This window comes from Oncorhynchus gorbuscha, linkage group LG07 (genome assembly GCF_021184085.1).
Source record: "Oncorhynchus gorbuscha isolate QuinsamMale2020 ecotype Even-year linkage group LG07, OgorEven_v1.0, whole genome shotgun sequence".
Lineage (NCBI taxonomy): Eukaryota > Metazoa > Chordata > Actinopteri > Salmoniformes > Salmonidae > Oncorhynchus > Oncorhynchus gorbuscha.
In genome coordinates this window covers 71,547,394-71,572,154 of record NC_060179.1, presented here as the reverse complement: position 1 = coordinate 71,572,154, position 24,761 = coordinate 71,547,394, and the positions used below count along the sequence as shown (strand labels likewise).

General features: G+C 40.3%; 1 protein-coding gene across 29 annotated transcripts in view; it reads left to right on the top strand.

The window, feature by feature from the left end:
- Positions 1-24,761, top strand: part of LOC124040314 (neurexin-1a) — a 631,581-nt gene that overhangs the window by 43,580 nt on the left and 563,240 nt on the right. For 7 of the 29 annotated variants that reach the window (XM_046357382.1, XM_046357397.1, XM_046357383.1 and 4 more), the window contains exons 3-6: positions 6,559-6,576; positions 7,955-7,984; positions 9,327-9,338; positions 9,904-9,954. The exons of 5 other annotated variants lie outside the window; for them this stretch is intronic. In XM_046357382.1, the coding sequence (XP_046213338.1) occupies positions 6,559-6,576; positions 7,955-7,984; positions 9,327-9,338; positions 9,904-9,954 (111 nt within the window). The remainder of the gene's footprint in view (positions 1-6,558; positions 6,577-7,954; positions 7,985-9,326; positions 9,339-9,903; positions 9,955-24,761) is intronic. 17 more of the 29 variants (XM_046357400.1, XM_046357393.1, XM_046357390.1 and 14 more) reach the window with 6 other exon arrangements.

Here is a 24,761-nt window from a genome sequence, read left to right as displayed (position 1 = left end):
ATAGTAAGTCAGCCCTTCATAGTAACTCAGTCCTTCATAGTAAGTCAGTGCTTCATAGCAACTCAGTCTGCAGTACAATGAGTGGCACACATGTTTTAGAATGTGAAAACAAATGTCATACCCTCCAACGCACACACACGCACACACACACACACACACACACACACACACACACACACACACACACACACACACACACACACACACACACACACACACACACACACACACACACACACACACACACACACACACACACACACACACACACACACACACACACACACACACACACACACACACTCTTTTAACCTAAATCCAATGACATATACAGATGGTCTTGAATGCAGGCTGTGTGTGGAAATGTACTGTATGTGTACAGGCTAAATGAGAGTAATATTGGATACAGATGTTGTATGCAGATGAATTTAGTAGTATGCCTGTTTTCGGCTATGTGTACTATATGTGCACTAGCTGTGTACAAGCTGGTGTTTTGACTATAATCATGGGCTCTACATGGCACTATGTCATATACCAATATGTATATAGTGTTTTCTGCATGGGAGTGGAGCTAAGTGGAGTGAAGTGCATTGTATTGTTGTGTGGTATTAGCAGCACAATGGCAGTGGGATCGCTGCTTCGTCAAGGGGATTAGGCAGGTTTATTTCTCTGCCAGGATTATCAACCAGCTGGGGAGATTTGGGAAGGGAGAAAGTGGTGTGTGTGTGTGTGTGTGTGTGTGTGTGTGTGTGTGTGTGTGTGTGTGTGTGTGTGTGTGTGTGTGTGTGTGTGTGTGTGTGTGTGTGTGTGTGTGTGTGTGTGTGTGTGTGTGTGTGTGTGTGTGTGGGTGTGTGTGTGGGTGTGTGTTTGTGTGTTAAAACCAGTTAAATGTAACTAAATGTAATCTACGTAATCCCCAAAAGTAATTATTATATTACGTGTGTGTGTGTGTGTGTGTGTGTGTGTGTGTGTGTGTGTGTGTGTGTGTGTGTGTGTGTGTGTGTGTGTGTGTGTGTGTGTGTGTGTGTGTGTGTGTGTGTGTGTGTGTGTGTGTGTGTGTGTGTGTGTGTGTTTTCTGTGTGTGTGTGTGTTTTCTGTGTGTGATGGACGGGTGGGGGTTTGGTGTAAATGGTATCTGTCATAACATGATCCCTAGTTGAATCACTGTTAGAAAGGTACTACACTAACGGAACACACTTATATCTGTGTCAATAAAATAGTTGTATGGGTAGATTTGGTAAGGATTAGTGTCCTTTTGTGTGTCATGGTGACATCTGTCATGAACCCTAGTTTGAGGAGAGGTTGTAAGATGACATTTACATTTTGTCCTAGTCTTTTTTTATTTGTCTTCATGTGGCGCATAGGAAATAAAGGCAATGCATGTGCAACAGTTTAGGTTAGGAAATAAAACTACATGTATGAATTGAGAATTTTTATGTTCAATTTCAGTTCAACATGGTTTGAACGTAGGTAGCTGGGTAGTGTAGAAACATAATTTGAACTACTCTTGGCTTTAGTCAAGTCATTCTGTGTAGAAATCTGAATGAAGGTTATCTGTCTTGGCTTTTACTTGTTGGATGGTCTTAGATGTTGTCATAGGTTGCCATGGAGATTTTTCCCCTATCGTTGACCCTGCTTTTCTATTTTTTTGATGGATGTATAGATTTTTATCAGAGTGTATAGAACTACACGGTTGGATGAAAGAAACAACATACATTTTTTCAAGCTTAAATTACTGTAAAGCAGATTTCATTGGATGTGATATTCTTATTTTGAAAAGCCATTTTGTTTTTAAATTACTAATATAAGAGGAAGAGAAACACTAGAAACAGAGTAATAAAATGGTGATAAAATCATTGGACAGATTGTGCATCAAAAACCCATTTTTATTAAAATGACACTTTCATAGTTAAACATATCAAAATGATCCTTGTCAAAATACAGTCACAATCCAGAGAACACTCTCACCCCGGTGAAATGTTTGGAGTGTTTATGTGTTCCTGTGGGATGATAATTAAGAGCTGTTCTTTATTAAGGTATAGATATATCAGCAAACAGCCCCTGCTTTCTTACTTTTCTCCTCATCGCTACTGTTGTCACTTCACCATACCAGCTCAAAGCTTGTTGCCACCCCAGAATGCTTTTTGAATAGGAAGTGTGCTTCTCATCATCAAGCTATCCTTTTGTGAACAAAGTCATAGCCGCAGCAAGTAGTTTGGGTTTGGGGGTGCTGTGATTTATTTTACTGATAGGTGGTCCGCTAATACAAACTAGTAAAGGCCGAGTGCACTACTTTAGTGAAATATATATTTTTTCAATTTATATATATTTTTATTCTGATTTTTCAGGGGGTTCTGCAGCACCATCAGCCCCCCTACTTCCCACGGCTATGATCAAAGTGCCCAATATTTCCTTATATGCCCATTCCAACCATGCCGACAGAGATGTACTGTATATGTAGCTTACAGTTGAAGAAATTACAAACATTTCCTTTTATTACCATAACAAAGTCCTCATTATTACAGTACTTGCATCCTATTTTGTTCACAAAATGCTGCTGCTCTCACACTTTTATTGGTTGGTTGGTTGTGGTGCATGGTGTCTGATTTGGAAGGGGAGCTGATATGCTGGTAAGTTTCTTGGTCAATAAATCGCTTGAATCGGGGCCTGAAACCATTGAGGAGAGGTAGGATACTTGTTTCATCTGATGGGAGCTAGGAGCTATGCTGTGTGGCCCAACGTCCAATGTGTAGGTATACCAACATGATGACATGGTACTTTCAGACAAAGAAATGACTCATTCTATAGTTATCACATAGCTTATATTCACTTATATACATGTAAAGCTTTATAATCAAATTGAATGTCATTATTTATCTAATCTTAAAAGTTTGCATTCTCATGACTCACGATTTCTCCTTTAAATTGATAAATCAGATTAAAACATATTACAGATGTAATGCAAATGGTTTTAACTAGTGTAAAAACCAACCAGTGTTCACTTCCGTAAAGTTCATGTATCAATATGTCTACAGTCGATCTTCTGAATTGAATTATACGTCTGTTATCTGTAACAGCCAGCAGTTTCACTGATTTACTAATTGAACACTTATAATACTTATATAACTAAATGTTGATGAGAAATGTTGACTGACCAATGTGTTGTTCTGTTTTAGGAGGCCTTTACATCCTCTCAACCTTTCAATGATTGTTGCATGCTTTATTGTAACACATACTTCCTCCAAATGTAATGTGCCCCACTAGAGGCAATGGCATGACATGCTGGGCACCTAGTTTGCCATCATTTTGGCAACAGACATGACAACTTTATCAGTCTCTGATAGTGTTGATAGACCTCACATTCTTTTTACTTTAAATTCCTTATCACCATGTCACAAATTTCACTTTGACTGTGAGGTGATGTCCCCTTTTAGCACTTAATCTCTGCTCACTACTAATTATTTATGAGTGCTGATCTGAGATATGTCCATAGAATCTTAGTCATTATGATCTAAATGCTTAAACTGATCCTAGATCTGCACTCTTGTGCTGAGATACTTTGGACTCAACCCTCTCTCTGCCCTTTTGTGAAAGTCCAGAAATAGGCATGATTTCCCCGTCACACACTCTCTCTCTTTCAGCAGTCCTCATTCACGTGGGGAAAAAAGTATTATTGCCAGATTTCAGTTCAAACTTAAAATAAAAATAAAAAATGTTAATAATGAAAAATTGATTTTACTATATATATATATATATATATATATATATATATGTGTGTGTGTGTGTGTGTGTGTGTGTGTGTGTGTGTGTGTGTGTGTGTGTGTGTGTGTGTGTGTGTGTGTGTGTGTACTCATTCAACGGTTTTTCTTTATTTTTACTATTTTCTACATTGTAGAATAATAGTGAATACATCAAAACTATGAAATAACACATATGGAATCATGTAGTTACCAGAAAAGTGTTAAACAAATCAAAATATATTATATATTTGAGATTCTTCAAAAAGCCACCCTTTGCCTTAATGACAGCTTTGCATACTCTTGGCATTCTCTCAACCAGCTTCATGAGGTAGTCACCTGGAATTCATTTCAATTAACAGTAGTGCCTTCTTAAAAGTTAATTTGTGGATTTTCTTTCCTTCTTAATGCATTTGAGCCAATTAGTTATGTTGTGACAAGTTATGTTGGTAAAAGACCAAGTCCATAGTATGGCAACAACAGCTAATATAAGCTAAGATAAACAATAGTCCATCATAACTTTAAGACATGAAGGTCAGTCAATATGAAAAAATGTCTTCAAGTGCAGTCGCAAAAACCATCAAGCGCTATGATTAAACTGGATCTCATGAGGACCACCACAGGAATGGAAGACCCAGAGTTACCTCTGCTGCAGAGGATAAGTTCATTAGAGTTAACAGCCTCAGAAATTGCAGCCCATGTAAATGCTTCACAGAGCTCAAGTAGCAGACACATCTCAACATCAACTGTTCAGAGGAGACTGTGTGAATCAGGCCTTCATGGTCAAATTGCTGCAAAGAAACCACTACTAAATGACACAAATAAGAAGAAAGGACTTGCTTGGGCCAAGAAACATGAGTAATGGATATTATACTGCTGGAAATGTGTCCTTTGGTCTGTAGTCCAAATTTGAGATTTTTGGTTCCAACCACCGTGCCGTTGTGAGACGTGGTGTGGGTGAACTGATGATCTTTGCATGTGTATTTCCCACAATAAAGCATGGAGGAGGAGGTGTTATGGTGTGGAGGTGCTTTGCTGGTGACAATATGTGACTTATTTAGAATTCAAGGCACACTTAACGAGCATGGCTACCACAGCATTCTGCAGCGATACGCCATCCCATTTGGTTTGGGCTTCGTGGACTATCATCTGTTTTCCAAAAGGACAATGACCCAGCACACCTCCAGGCTTTGTAAGGGCTATTTTACCAAGAAGGAGAGTGATGGAGTGCTGCATCAAATGACCTAGCCTCCACAATCCCCCGACCCAACCAAATTGAGATGTTTTGGGAAGAGTCGGACCACAGAGTGAAGGAATAGCAGCCAACAAGTGCTCAGCATATGTGGGAACTCCTTCGAGACGGTTGGAAAAGCATTCCAGGTGAAGCTTGTTGAGAGAATGCCAAGAGTGTGCAAAGCTGTCATCAAGGCAAAGGATGGCTATTTGAAAAATCTCAAATATAAAATATATTTCGATTTGTTTAACACCTTTTTGGTTACTACATGATTATATATGTGTTATTAATTTTTTTTGATGTCATCAATATTTTTCTACAATGTAGAAAATAGTACAAATAAAGAAAAACCCTTGAAATGAGTAGGTGTTCTAAAAGTTTTGACCAGTAGTGTACATACATGCAAACATAAATATACATCAGCTGACAGACACTGCTCCCGAGTGGCACAGCAGTCTAAGGCACTGCATCTCAGTGCAAGAGGCGTCACTACAGTCCCTGGTTTGATTCCAGGCTGTATCACATCCGGCTGTGATTGGGACTCCCATAGGGTAGGGCGGTGCACATCCGGGTTTGGCCGTGGTAGACTGTCATTATAAATAATATTTTTTTCTTAACTGACTTGTCTTGTTAAATAAAGTGAGATTTAATTAAACATTATTATTATTTTTTTAATCTCCCCTTTTCACTGTTACTGAACACTGCATGTGCCCTATTCACCACCTCTTTTACTTGGTCTACACCACTTTACACCTTATTTTATACCCTTTTCTAGCTTTCGCCAATACATTTGCTAACTCACTTGGTTTTCTCTCAGTTGAATGTACTCCTAAAACCATTCTTTTGTTGCAGTAGACAGTCTAGTAAATGGGATTGAAAGAGTACATGCCGAGTGGGCACATGGCAGACAAGCTGATAGACAAGCTCAACAAGCTAAGTGACAAGCTAATGACAAGCTAGCAGCCAAGCTAATAAGCTAAGAGACAAGCTAACAACAAACTAGCAGACAAGCTAACAACAAGCTAGCAGCCAAGCTCTCAGACAAGCTAACAACAAACTAGCAGACAAGCTAACAACAAGCTAGCAACAAGCTAGCAGACAAGCTAACATTAACAGCAAAGTAAACAATGCTATCCAGAGGGGCCATAGCAATCCACTCAATATCTTAACAAGCTTATAGTTCTTACAAATAAAGCTGTGTCCTGTATCCCAGGTAGGCATATGATCAAAGACTGAAAGTATAATTTAATGTCATGTTAATAATAACACATGGGATTTTTATAGAGCTTTTCTAAAACCCCAAAACAGATAGTTATACAGAAAATAGTTTGACAGATTAGAAGTCCTCTGCAGCATTGAAACAAAGCCAGTTGTGTTGAACAGCTAAGAGATAGTAGGCCTCTGCAGCACCAAGACCTTTCCTCTGCTGGGGTTGTCAATACAGTACAACGTGGGGCACTTTGCATGTGATGTGTGATGCCTTGCATGGTTACGACATGCAACGGCCCTGTACCAGTCTGCATGCTGCTTAACGAATGTCTTCCTTTTCCTCTCTCTCCTTCCGCCCGTCCGTCCGTCCGCTTGCAGAAGACAACCATGTTGAAGGTAGGTATTCTACTTTCTCTTTTCTTTATCATGGTTTTATCATCTTTGCACCATGATTTAACTCACTAAAACCATGCTGTGGTTTTCATGGCTTAGATTACTCCTCATGTTTGTTATGGGGAAAAGTTGTTAAAATGTGCTACTGAAATGGTAAGTTGGCTCTATATCTTTTCTCATTTGCGGTTCTGGGTAGATGTTTTTGCAGCATGTGCTAGGCAATTGGTTCAGGAGAGATGTGTGGTTTGGGATAGTGTAATTATGGACTGGAAAGGTTATCTGTTGTTAACACTGATTATCACCATCCTGATGAGAAATTGTGGAAAATTCTCTTAAATTTCTGCTGCATTGCAGTTGCTATTATTCTTGAAATCTCTCATAGATACATATCAATGATTATCAGTGAAGGTTCTGGCAAAAGTTGAGCTATGTATGTTAAGAAGTGGGTAAGTATTTAAGCTACTACTATACTATCAAACTGTGCCTTGGCTCTCCCACTGGTTTGAAAAAAATATTCTGCAGGTTATTGTTGATGCACTACATTACATTAGTTAATGGTTTGGAAGGGATAGAACAAACATTTTACGGTTTCTGCAAACTCCGGGAAGTATGCAATAGTCTGTTCCCATTTACAAGGAGGAAATAGTTTCAGAGTAAACAACTGAATAAAACTTAACAGAACAAACTCTGAATTTAAGGCCAGATAAAGTATTAATTTGCAATAGTGTCTTAAATATTTACATGAAGGAGGGAAAATGACCAGACCCTGCCCAATCAAATGTGTATCTATTTTTCTGACAATATTATCATGAAAATACTCAGTTTGGATCTTTGAAACTGAATGGAGAGAATTGTCGATCCAATGACTGAGATCTCAAAATCTCAAAACGTTGTTAAATATTGGAGTCAGGCCATTGTTTTGGGGGTTGGTAGGTATAGTAGGTGGACTGGGTTGAGCATTCTCAAAGGATCCCCCTCTTGGACGAATGGAACCTCGACTAACTTCCAATCATTACTGTTAATTTAACTCTAGTAAGTCTGACTGATGATGCATTGCAACCTCTCTCTTGGTTGAAAACATGCTCATCACCCTAACCCAACCTCGTCTGACTATACCCCTTCCTCTCTCTCCGTCCCCCTTCTCCCTTACCCCAACTCCCCAACACCTCCCAAAATACCACAGGCATCTACCAGACACAGATGCCTGTGTGTCAGTTTGACCTAGGTAGCGTCCCAAGTGAACCCTATTCCCTTTAAAGTGCACTGGCTCTGGTCAAAAGTAGTGCACTATAAAGAGAATAGGATGTCATTTGGGAAGCAACCTTAGCCTCACCCGTGATCCCCTGTCTCTTTGCTGACTGTGCTCTTGTTTCCCTTTAAGGTCTGGCGCACTTGATGATGGGCGACCAAGGTATGGGTCCGGTTCCTTTTCCACTCTTGCCTCCATTATCCCCCCTCCGCCCCCTCTCCCTTTGTGGTCGATACAAAGACTTCTTTCGCTGCTTCTCGTTCTCTTGCTGCTGGCTGGGGGTACTCAGGGCTATTAAAACTGCTTTTCAGATCTGGTCTGTCATCCATTTCAGCTGCTTTGCAACAGTGAATGACTTGGTTTGGTTTGTTCATCCTGGCTGTTCTTTTTTTGTCTTTGCTGTTTTTTTTGTATTACTTTTCACACGTTTTTGTCTTCATCCCACTTCTCTCGACTCATCGCCTCAAATCAGCACATCTGTTTTCTTTATTTTTTCTCGACCAAATTGCTTTCATTTCTGGCCTACTTTTCTTGCGAGTATGTTTCAAACCCATCGTCATTCTCATCCAGCTGGCAATTACATCATATCATCAAAATCAAACATAACAAGCTGAAGATAATGCATAATTGTGATGTACAATTAAGTCAGGGTTTTCCAAACTCGGTCCTGGGGCCTTCCCTGAGTGCACGTTTTGGTTTTTGCTCTAGCACTACACAGCTGATTCAAATAATCAAAGCTTGACAATGAGTAGGTTATTTGAATCAGCTTTGTAGTGCTAGGGAAAAAACTAAACGTGCACCCAGGGGAGCCCCAGGACCAAGTTTGGGAAACTCTACTCTAGGTAGCTGAAATGCTACATCAGACACCCCTCTATATTACCCTTGCTGCTTGAATGCTTTAGCTGCCAGTCAGTGAGCCACAGTGAGCAAGCTAGATGATTGACAACTTCTCTCCATTTTCAAGGCAATCTCTGCCAGCATCCCAAATGGCACCCTATTCCCTATTCAGTGCACTACTTTTCATCAGGGCCCCCTGGTCAAAAGTTGTGGACTACATAAGGAATAGGGTGCCATTTAGGACACATCTTCTCCATGCCAGTCTGGATGATGCTCATTTCCCAGCATGCACCATAAGGCAGGAAATACAATATTGCTCACATGTGCTTTACCCCCTCAACCCCTCCTTAACCTCATACCCACACCAGCAGTCCATCAATCTCTCACCTCATCTCAGATATTATATTTACCCCATCGTGCCTCTCTCTGTGGTTTCTCTGGGTGCATCTGAAATGGCATCCTATTCCCTATATAGTCCTATACCTTTGACCAGGGTCCTATATGAAATAGGGTTCCATTTGAGATGCACCCACTCTGTGTTCTTCCCTGCCTGTCCATATGACCATGACACTTATGGGTGTCTGTCTTTCCTTTCTCTCTCCCTCTTCTTATCCTCTTTTGTCTGGAAACTACTTTCTACCATGGAACATTCCATCAAATATCATAGGTAAAAGTAAAGGTACTCACCTCTCTCTTTTTTTACTCAAACTCAATGTACTCATATGATGTGTCAAGTCTGCTGTTTGTTGTGGCCTTATATGCTGATTTCATTAAGTATATAAAGTCCATTGGCATTATTTCATTGTTTTATGTTGCTACTATATAAAATGTATGTGTGTCACGGTACCCAAGGTAGGTTGCTGCTCTTACTTTGTGGTCAGCTCACACCTTTCAATGAGGAGTGGATTGTTTCATTTCTGCTTGATGCATGAAAACCATAATGACATTCATAAAGGGGGACATGTGATGTCCACTCTACACTGCTGGTACCTGATGCCAGTGCAGCCCTTCCCTCCGGTAATGATTTATCTTGTTCAACGTATTGGTGGGTAGTGTGGTGTGGTGGGGGGAAGGCTATATCTGGCCCCAGTGTCTGACCAACCAGAGTGTCGTGGACAGCGGGCAATGGGCTGAGCACCCCATGGGCTGGGCAGCATCTTATCCTGGCTGGCTGTGCTGCTGTGCCGCTCTCCACAGAGGGTAAGTGGACCTCTGATCTTTGCCCGTTTGCCTCTCCTACCCAGGGCGAAGGGAAGGAGAAGGTTGGCTTCGAAGGTCCCTACTGAGCATTCCAGGTAAACAGCTTTGCTTTGTTAATTAGATTCCTTAACAGATCACACCAAGACAAGCAGATCTAAAGGAAAAGTCCACTTGATTTGTTTGTTTCATCCATACGTATTATGTTATGTGAAATGCCCGGATGGCTTCAGTCATCAATGAAAGACAATGTCGATGTCCCAGCAGCATGTAGGTTGTGTGTGAGGAAAACGGGATCATTTATGAGTTACGAGTATCTGTAGTGATACTGGATCTCTATTTAAGGGTGAAATTAGTTTAACAAAATGACATTGTTTGAAGGCATGACCTTTGACACTGTAGGAATTGTGAGACTGTGAAGTTCCATTCCAGTGTTCCATTTGCATTCTCAATTAATTATTCTCATTATCACCTGTAATACTGTAGCATTTCTGTCTAAGTAAGTCAGGTAAGGGATGTGTTTGTGAAAATAAATTAGCATGATACAGTGAAAGTCTTTGAAATTTGTTTGTACAGGTAAGTCTACACAATATCCGCAGACACAAGTAAATATAGTATAAATTCATAAAATGTATGAGGAACCATTTCCCTCCTGCACTGTATGAGAAATGCAACCATTTTCTGATATCTGTGATTCGGATCCATCCATTACCTGCAGTACATAAATATTTGTCACTGACATTTTACATTTAGGTACATGATTAAACATGATTTAGATCCTAAAACACACACCGAGAGTACACCTTTTTTTACTTGCTTTTAATCACTCGGACCTGAGGGCAACAGTGCAAAGATCTACTACACTTCACTAAGGTAAGTGCTATTTACTTGGTCTTATTTGGTAACGGTGGTTCAGGTTGTGTGGCCATTCACAGAGGTTGGATGATTTGCCACCCATCTTGTCTTGATCTTTCTCTGGATATTGAATAGGTCAAATTAGCATTTCTGACATTTCTTGCACACATTCTGTTCTACATTTTATTTGTCCTGCAAGATTGGAATCCCTCTTGCCTGTACAAACTGAATGAAATTGGTCTTCGGAAGTTTGATGAGCTGTACCAGGGATGGGATACAATTTTCAATGCTCAAGTCTGGTTGTAATAGCACAATTTTCAATGCTCAAGTCTGGTTATAATAGCACAATTTTCAATGCTCAAATCTGGTTGTAATAGCGCAATTTTCAATGCTCAAGTTTGGTTGTAATAGCACAATTTTCAATGCTCAAGTCTGGTTGTAATAGCACAATTTTCAACCCTCAAGTCTGGTTGTAATAGCACAATTTTCAATGCTCAAGTTTGATTGTAATAGCACAATTTTCAATGCTCAAGTCAGGTTGCAATAGCACAATTTTCGAAGGGGTTTCAATTGTGTTTTTAACGTGATAAGGGTACACATAACATTACATGTTTGTAAGACCAACAACGTGGCATCTTGATACCTTTAATGCAGATATAGAAAATATATTCAGGATATGTCATTTTAAAGCTCTATGGATGTACAGCATGTTTCTGAAATCATCAGGGTTTGACATGTACTGTGGGCTATACGCATGGCTAGCTGGACACTAGTCGTCACTGAAATGTACTGTAACAGCTCTCAGGACACTGTCCTTTGGCAGCATATTGCGTGCCAACTGCAGATGCCACCAGCACTGAGTTTGAAATAGCACTAGGGCTGGGCGATATGGCCTAAAACTGATATCTACATTTTTTTCAAACTTATGGGCGATTCATTTTTTATGGAAATAAACTTTGTTGTACAATTAAAGTTCAAATGCACTGCATTTAAAACAGTAATCAATTGTGAAAGTGTACATAGCCTGAATATATGCCATCCACAACCATAAGCCCCCACTGATCAATTAATTATTTTATCAAAATAGTTGTACCTGCTTTTTTGTTGTTGTTACAATAATCACTGATCTGGCTTTCAGGTCTGTCTATAAACATGTCCTTTTCGTTACAAATTGAACCAGAACCATGCAAAATACACATTCACTAATAATGTAGCAGGCGTTACAGTAAATGAACACCGGTCTCATAAACAATCTCTCAAACACGAGCCCACGTGCTAGTTAGTAGCCAGTTTATATTTCATTTTTAGCCAAATATGATTTAGGTATTATTCCACAAACTCTGAAATCAGCTAACATGGCAAAACAGTTGAATGGTTATGAACACGTGTCTTCAACTGTTTGAACTGTTTGACCAATTTGTTCAGATGTTGAAATCAAGTGGCCTACCTTATTTCTCACAATGAGAACGAGTTGCCAATTCCTTATACAATTGTTTTATACTCATTGCACATTTATAAAACACAGACTAAACAGCTAGTATAACAATCTTTATTTGAATTCAATGCTGCTAGCGATACGTGGTACCGTAATGCGTGCACAAAAAAATGAGCTTTCATTTTCCAGAATGGTATGTTCATTGGTACATCCGTTTTAGTAGTGTCTGCTCTGCTCGAAATTTGAGGAGTTGAAACATAAACAGGGTATGGTTCGAAAGGTTATATTTTCATCTGTTACAGTAAAATAATGTCTCTATCTGTTTTGGTGTCCATATGACCGATTTTGCTGGAGCAAACCTCATGCAAATAGCGAGTTGAAACCGTCAGGAAGAAGTGATCTCTCATCTTTGTTGTCGTGAGTGGTAGGGGAGATGCTTGGGTGAAAGAGATGAAGCGAGAGGTTTCACTCCCGCCAAAATCTGTCCAAAATAAGCCCCGTGCGTATCTCTGCACTTCTTTTCGACCTAAGCTTGTTGCCTGCCTTTCTGCCTTTGGGACAACGACCCCCATTTTTAGGGTGGAGACATGAGCATCGCATCATTATATGCAGATAGCTGGTGTAAATGGGAAGGTGCTCAGTACAGAAGGAGCGAACGAGACGAGACCAAAAAGACAACATGAGAACAAGCGGACATAAATAACAACGTAATTCTGCGATTCAGGCATTTGGAATATCGTGCAAAAACATAAATGTTATAATTCAATATATCGCCCAGTCCTAAATGATACCAGATTCCCTATATCCACTAATTCTGACTAGATCACATAGGGAATGTATAGGGCATAGGGTTTTATCTGGGATACACACCGTTCCAGCCTGGAAGTGGCAGAAGGCGAGCCACGGGGGGAGAGATGGATAGAAGTGTTGATGTAGCAGAAAACTAACAACATACTGAGTCTAATTCCGGGCCTTCACCATGCAGTATGTCCTCTGTCTCCTATAGGGTGTGGAACAGGCGTAGGATCACTGCTACAGTACAGGGTTATGAGGCTGGAAAGATCCAGCCCTTATACATCTTGTTTTATCTAATCTGATGATACTAGTACAACACGTTTGCACAACATTTAAGCCCTATTAATGAACTTTCACCAGCTTCTAAAACTTCTGAGAATTTACGATTTATCCCCTCTTACTTCTCCTTTTCTCCTTTCTCCTTCTCTCCTGGTGTTGGTTTTCTACTTAGATTTTGGTAGCCCTTTACACTCGTACCTGTATAGGGATTGAAAATGGCAAATTTGGGCACTAATAAGCTCGTAAATTGGAACGTCGTGCTGTACAGTAACATGCTATACATGATGTCAGAGCTCTGGCTCTGCACTTCACACCTCTGTATGGGTTTTGACTGACAGCCATTCTGAACTTGAGCACCGCGTGCAACAAGAAGTGGCTCCCATCCATCCTGCTAATTGGGCAAAATTTGCACATTTTTTGTTGTCTGAGTAAATGAAGATGACTATGTATTTTGAAATCTGAGACGTTGAGGATTATAATAAATACAGCTGTGATGTCATACAGCAAGCCAAACACCCGTGAGTCCAAATGTGAACTTCACATTTCCAAATCAATAAACTCATGTTGTATACAGTGTCAATGTTTATGATCACTATGTTTAATTTACAGTTACACAATGACATAGAATCATACCCTGGGTTGTTCTGAACAGAATAGGCCTGTGTACTGTACAGTGGAAGTCCGAAGTTTACATACACCTTAGGCAAATACATTTAAACTCGGTTTTTCACATTTCCTGACATTTAATCCCAGTAAATATTCCCTGTTTTAGGTCAGTAAGGATCACTTCATTATAAGAATGTGAAATGTCGGAATAATAGTAGAGAGAATGATTTATTTCAGCTTTAATTTCTTTCATCACATTCCCAGAGGGTCAGAAGTTTACATACACTCAATTAGTATTTGGTAGCATTGCCTTTAAATTGTTGAACTTGGGTCAAACATTTTGGGTAGCTTTCCACAAGCTTCCCACAATAAGTTGGGTGAATTTTGGCCCATTCCTCCTGACAGAGCTGGTGTAACTCAGTCAGGTTTGTAGGCCTCTTTGCTTGCACACGCTTTTTCAGTTCTGCTCACAAGTTTTCTATAGGATTGAGGTCAGGGCTTTGTGATGGCGACTCCAATACCTTGACTTTGTTGTCCTTAAGCCATTTTGCCACAACTTTGGAAGTACAATTGGGGTCATTGTCCATTTGGAAGACCCATTTGCGACCAATCTTTAACTTCCTGTCTGATGTCTTGAGATGTTACTTCCACATAATTGTCCTGCCTCATGATGCCATCTATTTGTGAAGGCCATCAGTCACTCCTGCAGCAAAGTACCCCCAAAACATGATGCTGCCATCCCCGTGCTTCACAGTTGGGATGGTATTCTTCGGTTTGCAAGCCGTAAACAATTGTTGGAAAAATTAGTAGATTTCCTAACTGGCTTGCCAAAACTATAGTTTGTGAACAAGAAATTTGTGGAGTGGTTGAAAAACGAGTTTTAATGACGCCAACCTAAGTGTATGTAAACTTCTGAATTCAACTGTATGTTTATTTTGAAGAAAACCTGCTGGGGCACACACACCTGAATGCACTCGTGACTCCTTTCTGTGCACACCAAAATTACCATCTGTTTCTCTGAATTGCCTTGTAAACGGCTAGCACTGTAAGATTGTATTTTATAACCTAGCTAGTCAATACAACAAGCTTTCAAATCATGCCCACCTGACCCAGATTGCGATTTATAATTAACAATTTTTAGATTGCGTAAAAAGCAACAGTAATTGTGTGACGTCGGGGATGCAGTGTTGTGTTCAAAATAAATCAACTACAAGTGTGCTTGCTCTAGTTCCTCAACGGCACAGTTATGAGAGCTAAAAAAAAACAACTTGTAGTTGAAGACTGTTTGAGTCTTTGAGTCATAAAAATTAATTGAAATTGCTTAGGAACTGTGCACACTTTGGAGAGGTGTGGCAACTTGGAGACACCAGTTAGTCCTCTCACTCAAACCTTTGTAATTGTTTCGTCTTATGTGGCACCTTCCCCACAGATTTCGTTATCAACAAATGTGGTACAACAAGTACAGCAAATGCAAAATGCACATAAAATCAACAGTGTAATGTTTGGATTCAGTCTTTTGATTTGATTAAGCTGCCCATTAGCCGACGCCAATGGTGACAGCTAGTCTTACTGGGGTCCAACACATACCGAAAAACACATTACAGACAAAATACTTGACAATTTACATACTTAAAACATTGACGTAGTGTGTGTGTGTGTGTGCATTCATCAGTTACACATACATGTCAGGTCATACACACAACAAGTAGGTCACACAGGGGAGAGGCGTTGTGCCGGGAGGTGTTTGTTTTTTAAAAGCAGCTTTGCTGTTCATTTGCTAGTATGTTTCCTAGAATTTTTTTCTGGGACTGTTAAAAGACACCTAGTGGCATGTCTGGTGGGGTAAGTGTGTGTGTCAGAGCTGTGTGTAAGTTGACTATGCAAACTATTTGGAATTTTCAACAAATCATTTTTTCTTATAAAAAAGAAGTGATGCAGTCAGTCTTTCCTCAATTCTTAGCCAAGAGAGACTGAAATATATAGTACTGATATTACCCCCCAGATTACAGTGAAGAGCAAGATGTGCCACTCAGTTCTGGGCCAGTTGCAGCTTAACTAGGTCCTTCTTTTCAGCACTTGACCATATGACTGGGCAATAATTATGATAAGATAAAACTATAACCAGCAGGACTTTCTTTGTGGAGTTTGTTGTCAAGAAAAAACTATTTTTATAACGGCCAGATCTCTCCCCATCTTTACAACCATTGATTCTTTATGTTTTCACCATGACAGTTTACATTAACTGTTGTGTACTCGACATTTGTCTAATATTTTCCCCATTATCTCCAAACTGTTCCCTTTCAATTGCTGCCATGGTTATTATGCTTTTCATATATCTTCTGCAAGAATCATTTCAATAAAGCCCTATCCATATAGTATAGGCCAATTCCCACGAGTGTAAAAGGTTAAGGTCCTTGTAGATCCAGATATAATTGCTATTACAATACAGCAAGGTGGTGACTGTAGAGATCCAGATTTTACATCTGGTTTTATCTAAATAGGTGCCACTAGTACAAAATGTTTATTATCAATTCAGCTACTTTAGCAGTTAAAATGGTCATTGTAATAATGCACTTTGTAAAGCTTCTGAGAATGTCCCATTACTCCAACTCTTGTTTCTCCTGTACTCTCTGGTCGTGTGGTTTAGCTTGATAGATTTGGAGGTCCTTTGTGAGGTAAATATGTGCATAAATTAAGATGCCTGTGTTGGTGAAGCTGCCCTTGGATTCTCAGAATCAGAGAATCTCATTTCCATTACCTGTGTCCCAAATGGCCCCCTGATCAAAGGTGTCGCACTATATACAGAATAGAGTACAAATTGGAATGCAGCCTAGAGAAGAGGATAAGTCATAATACCACTGGCACACCTACAGCCAACAGACAGTGTATTTAAAAGCTGTCATCACAGCCAAGTGCCATGTGAAGCTTGAAAAAACGGCAGGCAGACAGACCAGGCTCGCACACATAACAGGCTTACAGGTATTACTGGGCCTTTTCGTAAATTAGTATACTTTTTAGTCTAATTGCTTTTGAGAGTTATGATTTTTTGAAACTTTTTTTCTGAAAATGGAAATGTCCTCTCTTTAATTATGAAAGGTAAATCTTCCGAGATTGATTTCTCTGTCGGTGCCAAGTATGAATGTGTTGTATCAAGGAAATTACATTTCAAACGTTGGGTGTCTTTGTTTGTTTGTAGGCAAATTGGATGTGTCAGTATGTATTTGTGAGCCATTGGAATGCTGTTGAATCCTGCTTTATTTCTAGTCAGTCACACACAGGTAACTGACTAAATAAAGGAAACACCACCATAAAGTGTTTTAATAGGGCAGTGGGACACCACGAGCCAGAACAGCTTCAATGCACCTTGGCATAGATTCTACATGTGTCTGAAACTCTATTGGAGGGATGTGGCACCATCCTTCCATTTACAAAATCCATAATTTGGTGTTTTGTTGATGGTGGTGGAAAACACTGTCTCAGACACCACTCCAGAATCTCCCATAAGTGTTCAGTTTGGTTGAGATCTGGTGACTGAGACGGCCATGGCATATGGTTTACATTGTTTTCATGCTTATCAAACCATTCAGTGACCACTCATGCCCTGTGGATGGGGGCATTGTCGTCCTACGGGGGCATAGCCATCATACTGGTTGAGTTGTCAGCTAAAATGAATTCAATGTGAAATCACCCTGCCATTTGATTTAGGTAAAACATTGGGTGAAAAAAAGGCCAAATTTGTTCACGTTGCTGACTTTTTAAAATCCAAATCACATTGAGTAATTTCCATTAATTATAATCCACATAATAATTCAGGTTTCTTGTTTCTGCAGGATTATTTCCTTCTGTAGCAAACTCTACATCTGTCTGATACTGTAATTACAATTTCACTATTTTTTACGTATTCTAATGAGACCATGTTGCCAGGTGTAGATAATATTTAACTTGTCGATGTTTCTTGAGCTTGGCAGCCAATGTAATGGATCCTGAACAAAGAGATAGAAACCTGAACAACACAGATAATCATTTTCATTTGGATTTCTCTTTTTTTAAATCTAAAGACTCACAACTTGTTTTCAAAGGCAAGTCTTGACTGTAGTGAGAGAGAATAGGAGATTGAGTCTATGCTTAAGGTGGTATGTTGATGTACTCTAGTATCGATGTGATCTACACTAAGTGTACAAAACATTAGGAACACCTTCCTAATATTGAGTTGCATCCCTCCGATTTACAGGAACAATTAGGTTTAATTGCTCAAGGGAACATTGGCAGATTTTTTTACCTAAGGGTGCAGGGTTTCAAAACAAAGACCATTCAGTTACAAGGCCCAACGCGCTTACCCTCTAGGCTACCTGCCGGCCCAGGGATCATAGCTTTCACCTGGATTCATCTGGTCAGTCTGTCATTTGTACACTCAGTGTATGTGGTTATGGAGAGGAATGAAATGCTGGTATGCAATGTGATGTGTAGCTCTGGTATGGAATGTTGTTTTAGAATGGTTGCTGAAAACTCTATGCCTAGAATTATAACCTATAACCTTCTATCTCCAATATGCCACACGGAATGCCTTTACCGAACCGGCTTTTCAACATTAACCTAAATGTAGAAAATAGGAACTGTGTGCTTTACCAACCTCTATATTATGTGTTTTTCTTTGAAACGGAGCTCTTACATTTGATGCAGTTCATGAGAACATGAAATGGGATATAGAAACTACTAAACAGTAACTGACTATATATTTCAGAATATTCACGATCTCATTGTTGTAGTAAAGGCATTTAGCAGTTATAACCTTTCAGTTGGCCTGTCCATTTGAGTCAAAGTCCGTTGAAGTGATTTAACAAAAACCCTAAACTTTTTACGGTGGTGTCCCAAATGGCACCCTATTCCCTATGTAGTGCACTACATTTGAGCAGAACCCTATGTGACCTGGTCAAAAGTAGTGCACTAAATGGGAATAGTGTGTCATTTGGGACTCCGTACTGTGAAATTTGTTTGAAAGCTTTTCCTCAATGATATGGTTTTGCACAGCGGCTTGCTGGTGAGGATTACACTTGTCATCAAGGACCATGGCTTGGTTTAAGTATGCGTTCAAATCCCCTTTCTTCTTGAAGGTCCTTGTTGCGGTAGTTGTATGCTCTCAGAAGAATCCTTAAACCTCACTTTATATTTTCCTTGGCTTGCCTTTTCTTATTAAGGTCGAAGAGGATACAATGTGCAAAAGTGCATGCAACGTGGAAACTGGAGAGTTTGCCTCTGAAGTGTGAGTTTGTTTTTAGTGCTCTGGCTGAAAACTGCAGTGGTCTTGACACTTTGAAACTGTATTCCCCCAAGTGATCAATGTCAGAGACACACACAATGGATTCTATAAGCCGAGATGTCTCTGAATTTACCCATGTGTGTATGAAGAACACATGAAGCTCTCTCTTGCACAGTGGTGGAGCTCTACATCCACAGATAGTCTTCTGTGTTCTGGAGGGATTATGCGGACCAGCATGTCAACATGCCACTCGTCAACGGTGTTGCAGTGCTCTCGATCTGACAGGTAACACGTTGCCATGCCACATGAGCTGAATCGACAACTACTCTCTCCTTTGTACTTTCATGTTTGAAACCGAACCTGAAAGTCTGTCAGTGGACAGGACTCCGAGGACCCTGCCCCAGCCTCTCAATGCATAACCATCAATCTCAAAGTTTTACCCCTTTCAAAGGAAAACATCCTTAAGGTTAACTGGGATATCAATATCTGATTTGGATGGATTCTTTCGTAAGACTTCAGTGTTTCTTCTACATTCATTTAGCAGTGATGGGAGCACTGCCACAGCTAAATCGTTGCCGCCATTCAAATAAATTAATTTTCAGGACGATAAAGCGTTTTTAGTGTAAACTTAAACGACTTAAACGAGATATAAAGTATGTTATTGGAACTATATGCTTTTTAAAATAAGATAATCTTTGAGAACTAACAATCACCAAAATGAAAACTAGACAGCGAAGGGGGAATCCTAAATTCCCAAAATGTCATGGCTTATACCCCCATTGATTTTGTTATGTTTGAGACACTCAGATAGCATAAGAACACAATGTAACCCAAGGCTAAATGTGTAGAATTGCAGGAGCTTAGCTTTATAACTGTAAAATGTTCTCCCTAGCCCCATGGCTAAATGTGTAGAATTGCAGGAGCTTAGCTTTATAACTGTAAAATGTTCTCCCTAGCCCCATGGCTAAATGTGTAGAATTGCAGGAGCTTAGCTTTATAACTGTAAAATGTTCTCCCTAGCCCCATGGCAAAATGTGTAGAATTGCAGGAAATTAGCTTTACAACTGTAAAATGTTCTCCCTAACCCCATGGCAAAATGTGTAGAATTGCAGGAAATTAGCTTTACAACTGTAAAATGTTCTCCCTAGCCCCATGGCTAAATGTGTAGAATTGCAGGAGCTTAGCTTTATAACTGTAAAATGTTCTCCCTAGCCCCATGGCTAAATGTGTAGAATTGCAGGAAATTAGCTTTATAACTGTAAAATGTTCTCCCTAGCCCCATGGCAAAATGTGTAGAATTGCAGGAAATTAGCTTTACAACTGTAAAATGTGTAGAATTGCAGGAAATATGTAGAATTTCAGAAAACTAGCTATAAAACCCCAGCAAATGTATCTGCAGTGAAGAGGATGGCATCTAAAATGTTGAGTTAGACCACGCCAATCCTAGGAGAAACACTGGGCTTGATATCATTTTTTAAATTGTAAGATTTAAAAATATATATTTTAATGATGTGCGTTGTGGTTGACACATATGGTTAGCTTGATAAAAGAGTAAAACTACATCTAAGATATTACACCTGTTGACAGAATAAAATATGAGGTTTAAGTAGATTTCAGTAAGATTGTGTGTGTGGGTGTGTTATACTGCTTGTCTCTGTACCTTCAGGAGGGTCTCAAATGTATTCTGACGTTAGCAGGAAGCAGAGGGCGACAGCAAAGCAGAAAAGGCCAGTTAATCTCGCAGCTGCTTCCAAAATGGCACCCTATTCCATATGTACAGGAGTGTACTACGTTTGGGGTAGCTAACCCTGGGAATGCATTTCCTGCCACTCCATTCCATTTTCCCTCTCACCTTTCCATCTCTCTCTCACCCCCCCCTCTCTCTCAAATCTCCCTTCCTCTTCCCCCCCTCTCTCTCTCTCTCGCTTATTCTCTCAACCTCTTATCTTCATAATGTGACAGAGATCTGTAATAGAGAACAATTTGGGGGTTTTATACAATACATTTTGAGATGTGTTTGATTGCAAACTTGCCTTTTCCCAACTGGCTGAAGTATGTGACTTTATTTTGACCACTGTAAGTGTGATAGGTGTGATGCCATCAGGGCTGCTGAACCCTGTGAGTCCCAGAGATGCTGAAGGAAAAGGAACCACTACCTGGCAGGCTCCATAACCAGAGCAGTGTTTCTCTCAAACAAGGCATTTTTATTTGATAGGTCACAGTGGTGGATTCAGAGGTGGTGTTAAACACTGCCGTTGAGATAGTGAGAGGGAAGCGAGATTATCCTGGAGTGCTGAGAGAGACGGAGAGTGAAAGGGAGGGAGAGAGAGAGAGAGAGAGAGAGAGAGAGAGAGAGAGAGAGAGAGAGAGAGAGAGAGAGAGAGAGAGAGAGAGAGAGAGAGAGAAAAGGGGAGAGGGATGGTATACTGACTCTTGGAGTGGTGCTGAAAGAGAAAGGGCCCTGTAATTACCTGTAGAGAGATTTGTGTGTCTGACACGGTGGATTGACAAATCGGCACTCAACCTCTACAGATTAGTAATATTACCGCTTCTGCTGCTTAGAGAAGGCAGATAGGAGGCAGGGGGAGGCAGAGAGGAGGCAGGGGGAGGCAGAGAGGAGGCAAGGGGAGGTAGATAGGAGGCAGAGAGGAGGCAGGTGGAGACAGAGAGGAGGCAAGGGGAGGCAGATAGGAGGCAGAGAGGAGGCAGGTGGAGACAGAGAGGAGGCAAGGGGAGGCAGATAGGAGGCAGAGAGGAGGCAGGTGGAGACAGAGAGGAGGCAAGGGGAGGCAGAGAGGAGCTGATTTTGTAGCTACAACTTGATCAGTCTTTGATTGTATGGTCTCTGATCATTTTTTATTTTTGCTGTGGGATTATCAGGGTGGGATTATCCCTACAGAATTTTCTTCACAAAGTTTGAATGACTTCCCCTTTTAAAATATATGTATTGTAAGGCGAAGAACAAACAGGTAAATTATTTGAGAGAGAGAGAGAGAGAGAGAGAGAGAGAGAGAGAGAGAGAGAGAGAGAGAGAGAGAGAGAGAGAGAGAGAGAGAGAGAGAGAGAGAGAGATAGAGAGAGAGAGAGAGAGAGAGAGAGAGGGGGGTCATAATAAATAAAAGGTTGGAGTTGGATCGTTATGAGAGCGGCTCTGCTGGCTCTCCCCAGCTAGGGCTGGAAGGAGATCTGGTGTGGATCAATACTCATGGTCGATGGCTGTACTGCATCCCAAATGGCACCCTATCCTCTATATAGTGCACTACTTTTGACCAGAGCCCTATTGGAATAGGGTGCCATTTGTGACACAGTGTGGGACTGGCCTGAAAATAAAGGAATGAATGAAGAATCTGAGCAGAAAACTGATAAAAGAGAGACACAGGGATGGGATAAGAATCCATCATCCACCCTCTATCCTGTCTGCATGCCTCTTCATTTATTTATTTAAAATGTTCTCCTTTCTTCTCTTCCCTTCTTCCTGGCTTTCCAATTGTTACATTAGTGCCTGGACTGTAAAGAAAAACTACAGTCTGGTATTTTTTAGTATGTACATTACAAGGTCTTATTTCATGACCATTCGGCGACTGGAATGATTCCATAAACACTGTTGGAATGCACCTTCAGACGGTTTTATTTCTTGGTGGGTAAAATAGCATACTAACTTTGATGTTGTCAATTGGATATTTCTAGGATCTGTTTTCATTATGCAGCGTGTGGCTTGCATTAGTGATATTTAAAGGATCACTCTTCAGTGGCTTTAATTACTGGTGTAGTTGATGACAGAGGAATTGCTTGCAAAGAGACAGTTGTAATTTTTGTTCTAGTTTAATTTTTGCCCGCTTATACAGTATGCATACAGTATGACAACAGCCTTATTTATTTGAGAGAGAGAGAGAGAGAGAGAGAGAGAGAGAGAGAGAGAGAGAGAGAGAGAGAGAGAGAGAGAGAGAGAGAGAGAGAGAGAGAGAGAGAGAGAGAGAGAGAGAGAGAGAGAGAGAGAGAGAGAGAGGAGAGAGGGAGAGTGAGAGAGAGAGAGAGATCTCGGAGAGATCAATGAAGAGAGAGAGAGAGATCTCGGAGAGATCAATGAAGAGAGATCTCGGAGAGATCAATGAAGAGAGATCTCGGTGAGATCAATGAAGAGAGATCTCTAGAAGAGAGGAAAATAATAGAGTATGAGTGTAGAGTATGAGAGTAATTTCATGCTGAATGACTCACAGAGTGGAATCGTAATACATATTTATCAGCCTGCCTATGACTCTTGGCCTGGCGGTTCACTGTGCCATATAAGACATACTGAGCAGTAGGAAGAAAACAAACAAAGATTTGCCACAAGTAATTGCAAGGCAGATGTGCCAATCATGCTTTTAGGAATATTTTTGTTGCTCTCTTTCCTCTTGCCAGTTCAATGCTATAATTCAATCCAAACACATGACACATGACACCTTGAAAATCGAGGACATCTCAAGGGGTTTTATCCTGTCATAATCATTTCTGATTCATTTCAAACTATAATTTGAATAGCATAATAATGTAAACAGTTGTTGGGATAGTAGTTAGACATGACTAATTAGGCATTAGTAGTTAGACATTAGTAGTTAGACATTAGTAGTTAGACATTAGTAGTTAGACATTACTAATTAGGCATTAGTAGTTAGACATTAGTAGTTAGACATTACTAATTAGGCATTAGTAGTTAGACATTAGTAGTTAGACATTAGGAGTTAGACATAGTAGTTAGACATGACTAATTAGGCATTAGTAGTTAGACATTAGTAGTTAGACATTAATAGTTAGACATTAGTAGTTAGACATTAGTAGTTAGACATTGATATTGGTATTGAGATCTGTACGCTGAAACCATTTCCCCAGGATTTTGTTTTGTTTCTGTAAAGGCCAAGAAAGTGAATGTGTTTGCAATGAGGCATGCAGCGAAATGGCAAGGCTCCCTGTGAGAAAATAGAATAGGCCATTTCAAATCCTCCCTGCCCTGGAATATCCACCTGGCTAGCGACAATTTGTCTCAGGAGGCGTACATACACACTCAAAGAGGTGTACACACGCTCATGGACATTCACACAGATCCTTATGCGCAAACACACGCAGACGCACGCACGCACACTCCCATCTTGATGCAGAGCCCAACCTAGACAATTAAGCACTTGGTGTTGTCATAATAAACCATATCCCTGTTAACCTCTTTGGTTGCGTACAGATATCATCCCATCCCTGCTTTTATAAATAGCCTCGTCCCATCTTTAGTCACAGACAAAGTGTCTGTTTCCGATAGTGGCAGGCAGAGCCTGCCTTCCTATGTTCCCTGGTCAGGAGTGGTGCACTATATAGGGAATAGGGTACCATTTGGGATGTAGATAGACATACAGTGGTGGGGGAGAGACTGATGCCTCTCTGACTCGAGTTTAAAGTGTCATGAATCACGGTGTGGCAAAATGTGACACCAGTGCGTCCCAAATGGCACCCTATTCCCTTATATAGTGCATTACTTTCATTATTCTCATTATGTGAGAATGCTATTCATTGACTACAGCTCAGCATTCAAGACCATGGTACCCTCAAAGCTCATCACTAAGCTAAGGATCCTGGGACTTAACACCTCCCTCTGCAACTGGATCCTGGACTTCCTGATGGGCGGTGTCAGAGGAAGGCCCTAAAAATTGTCA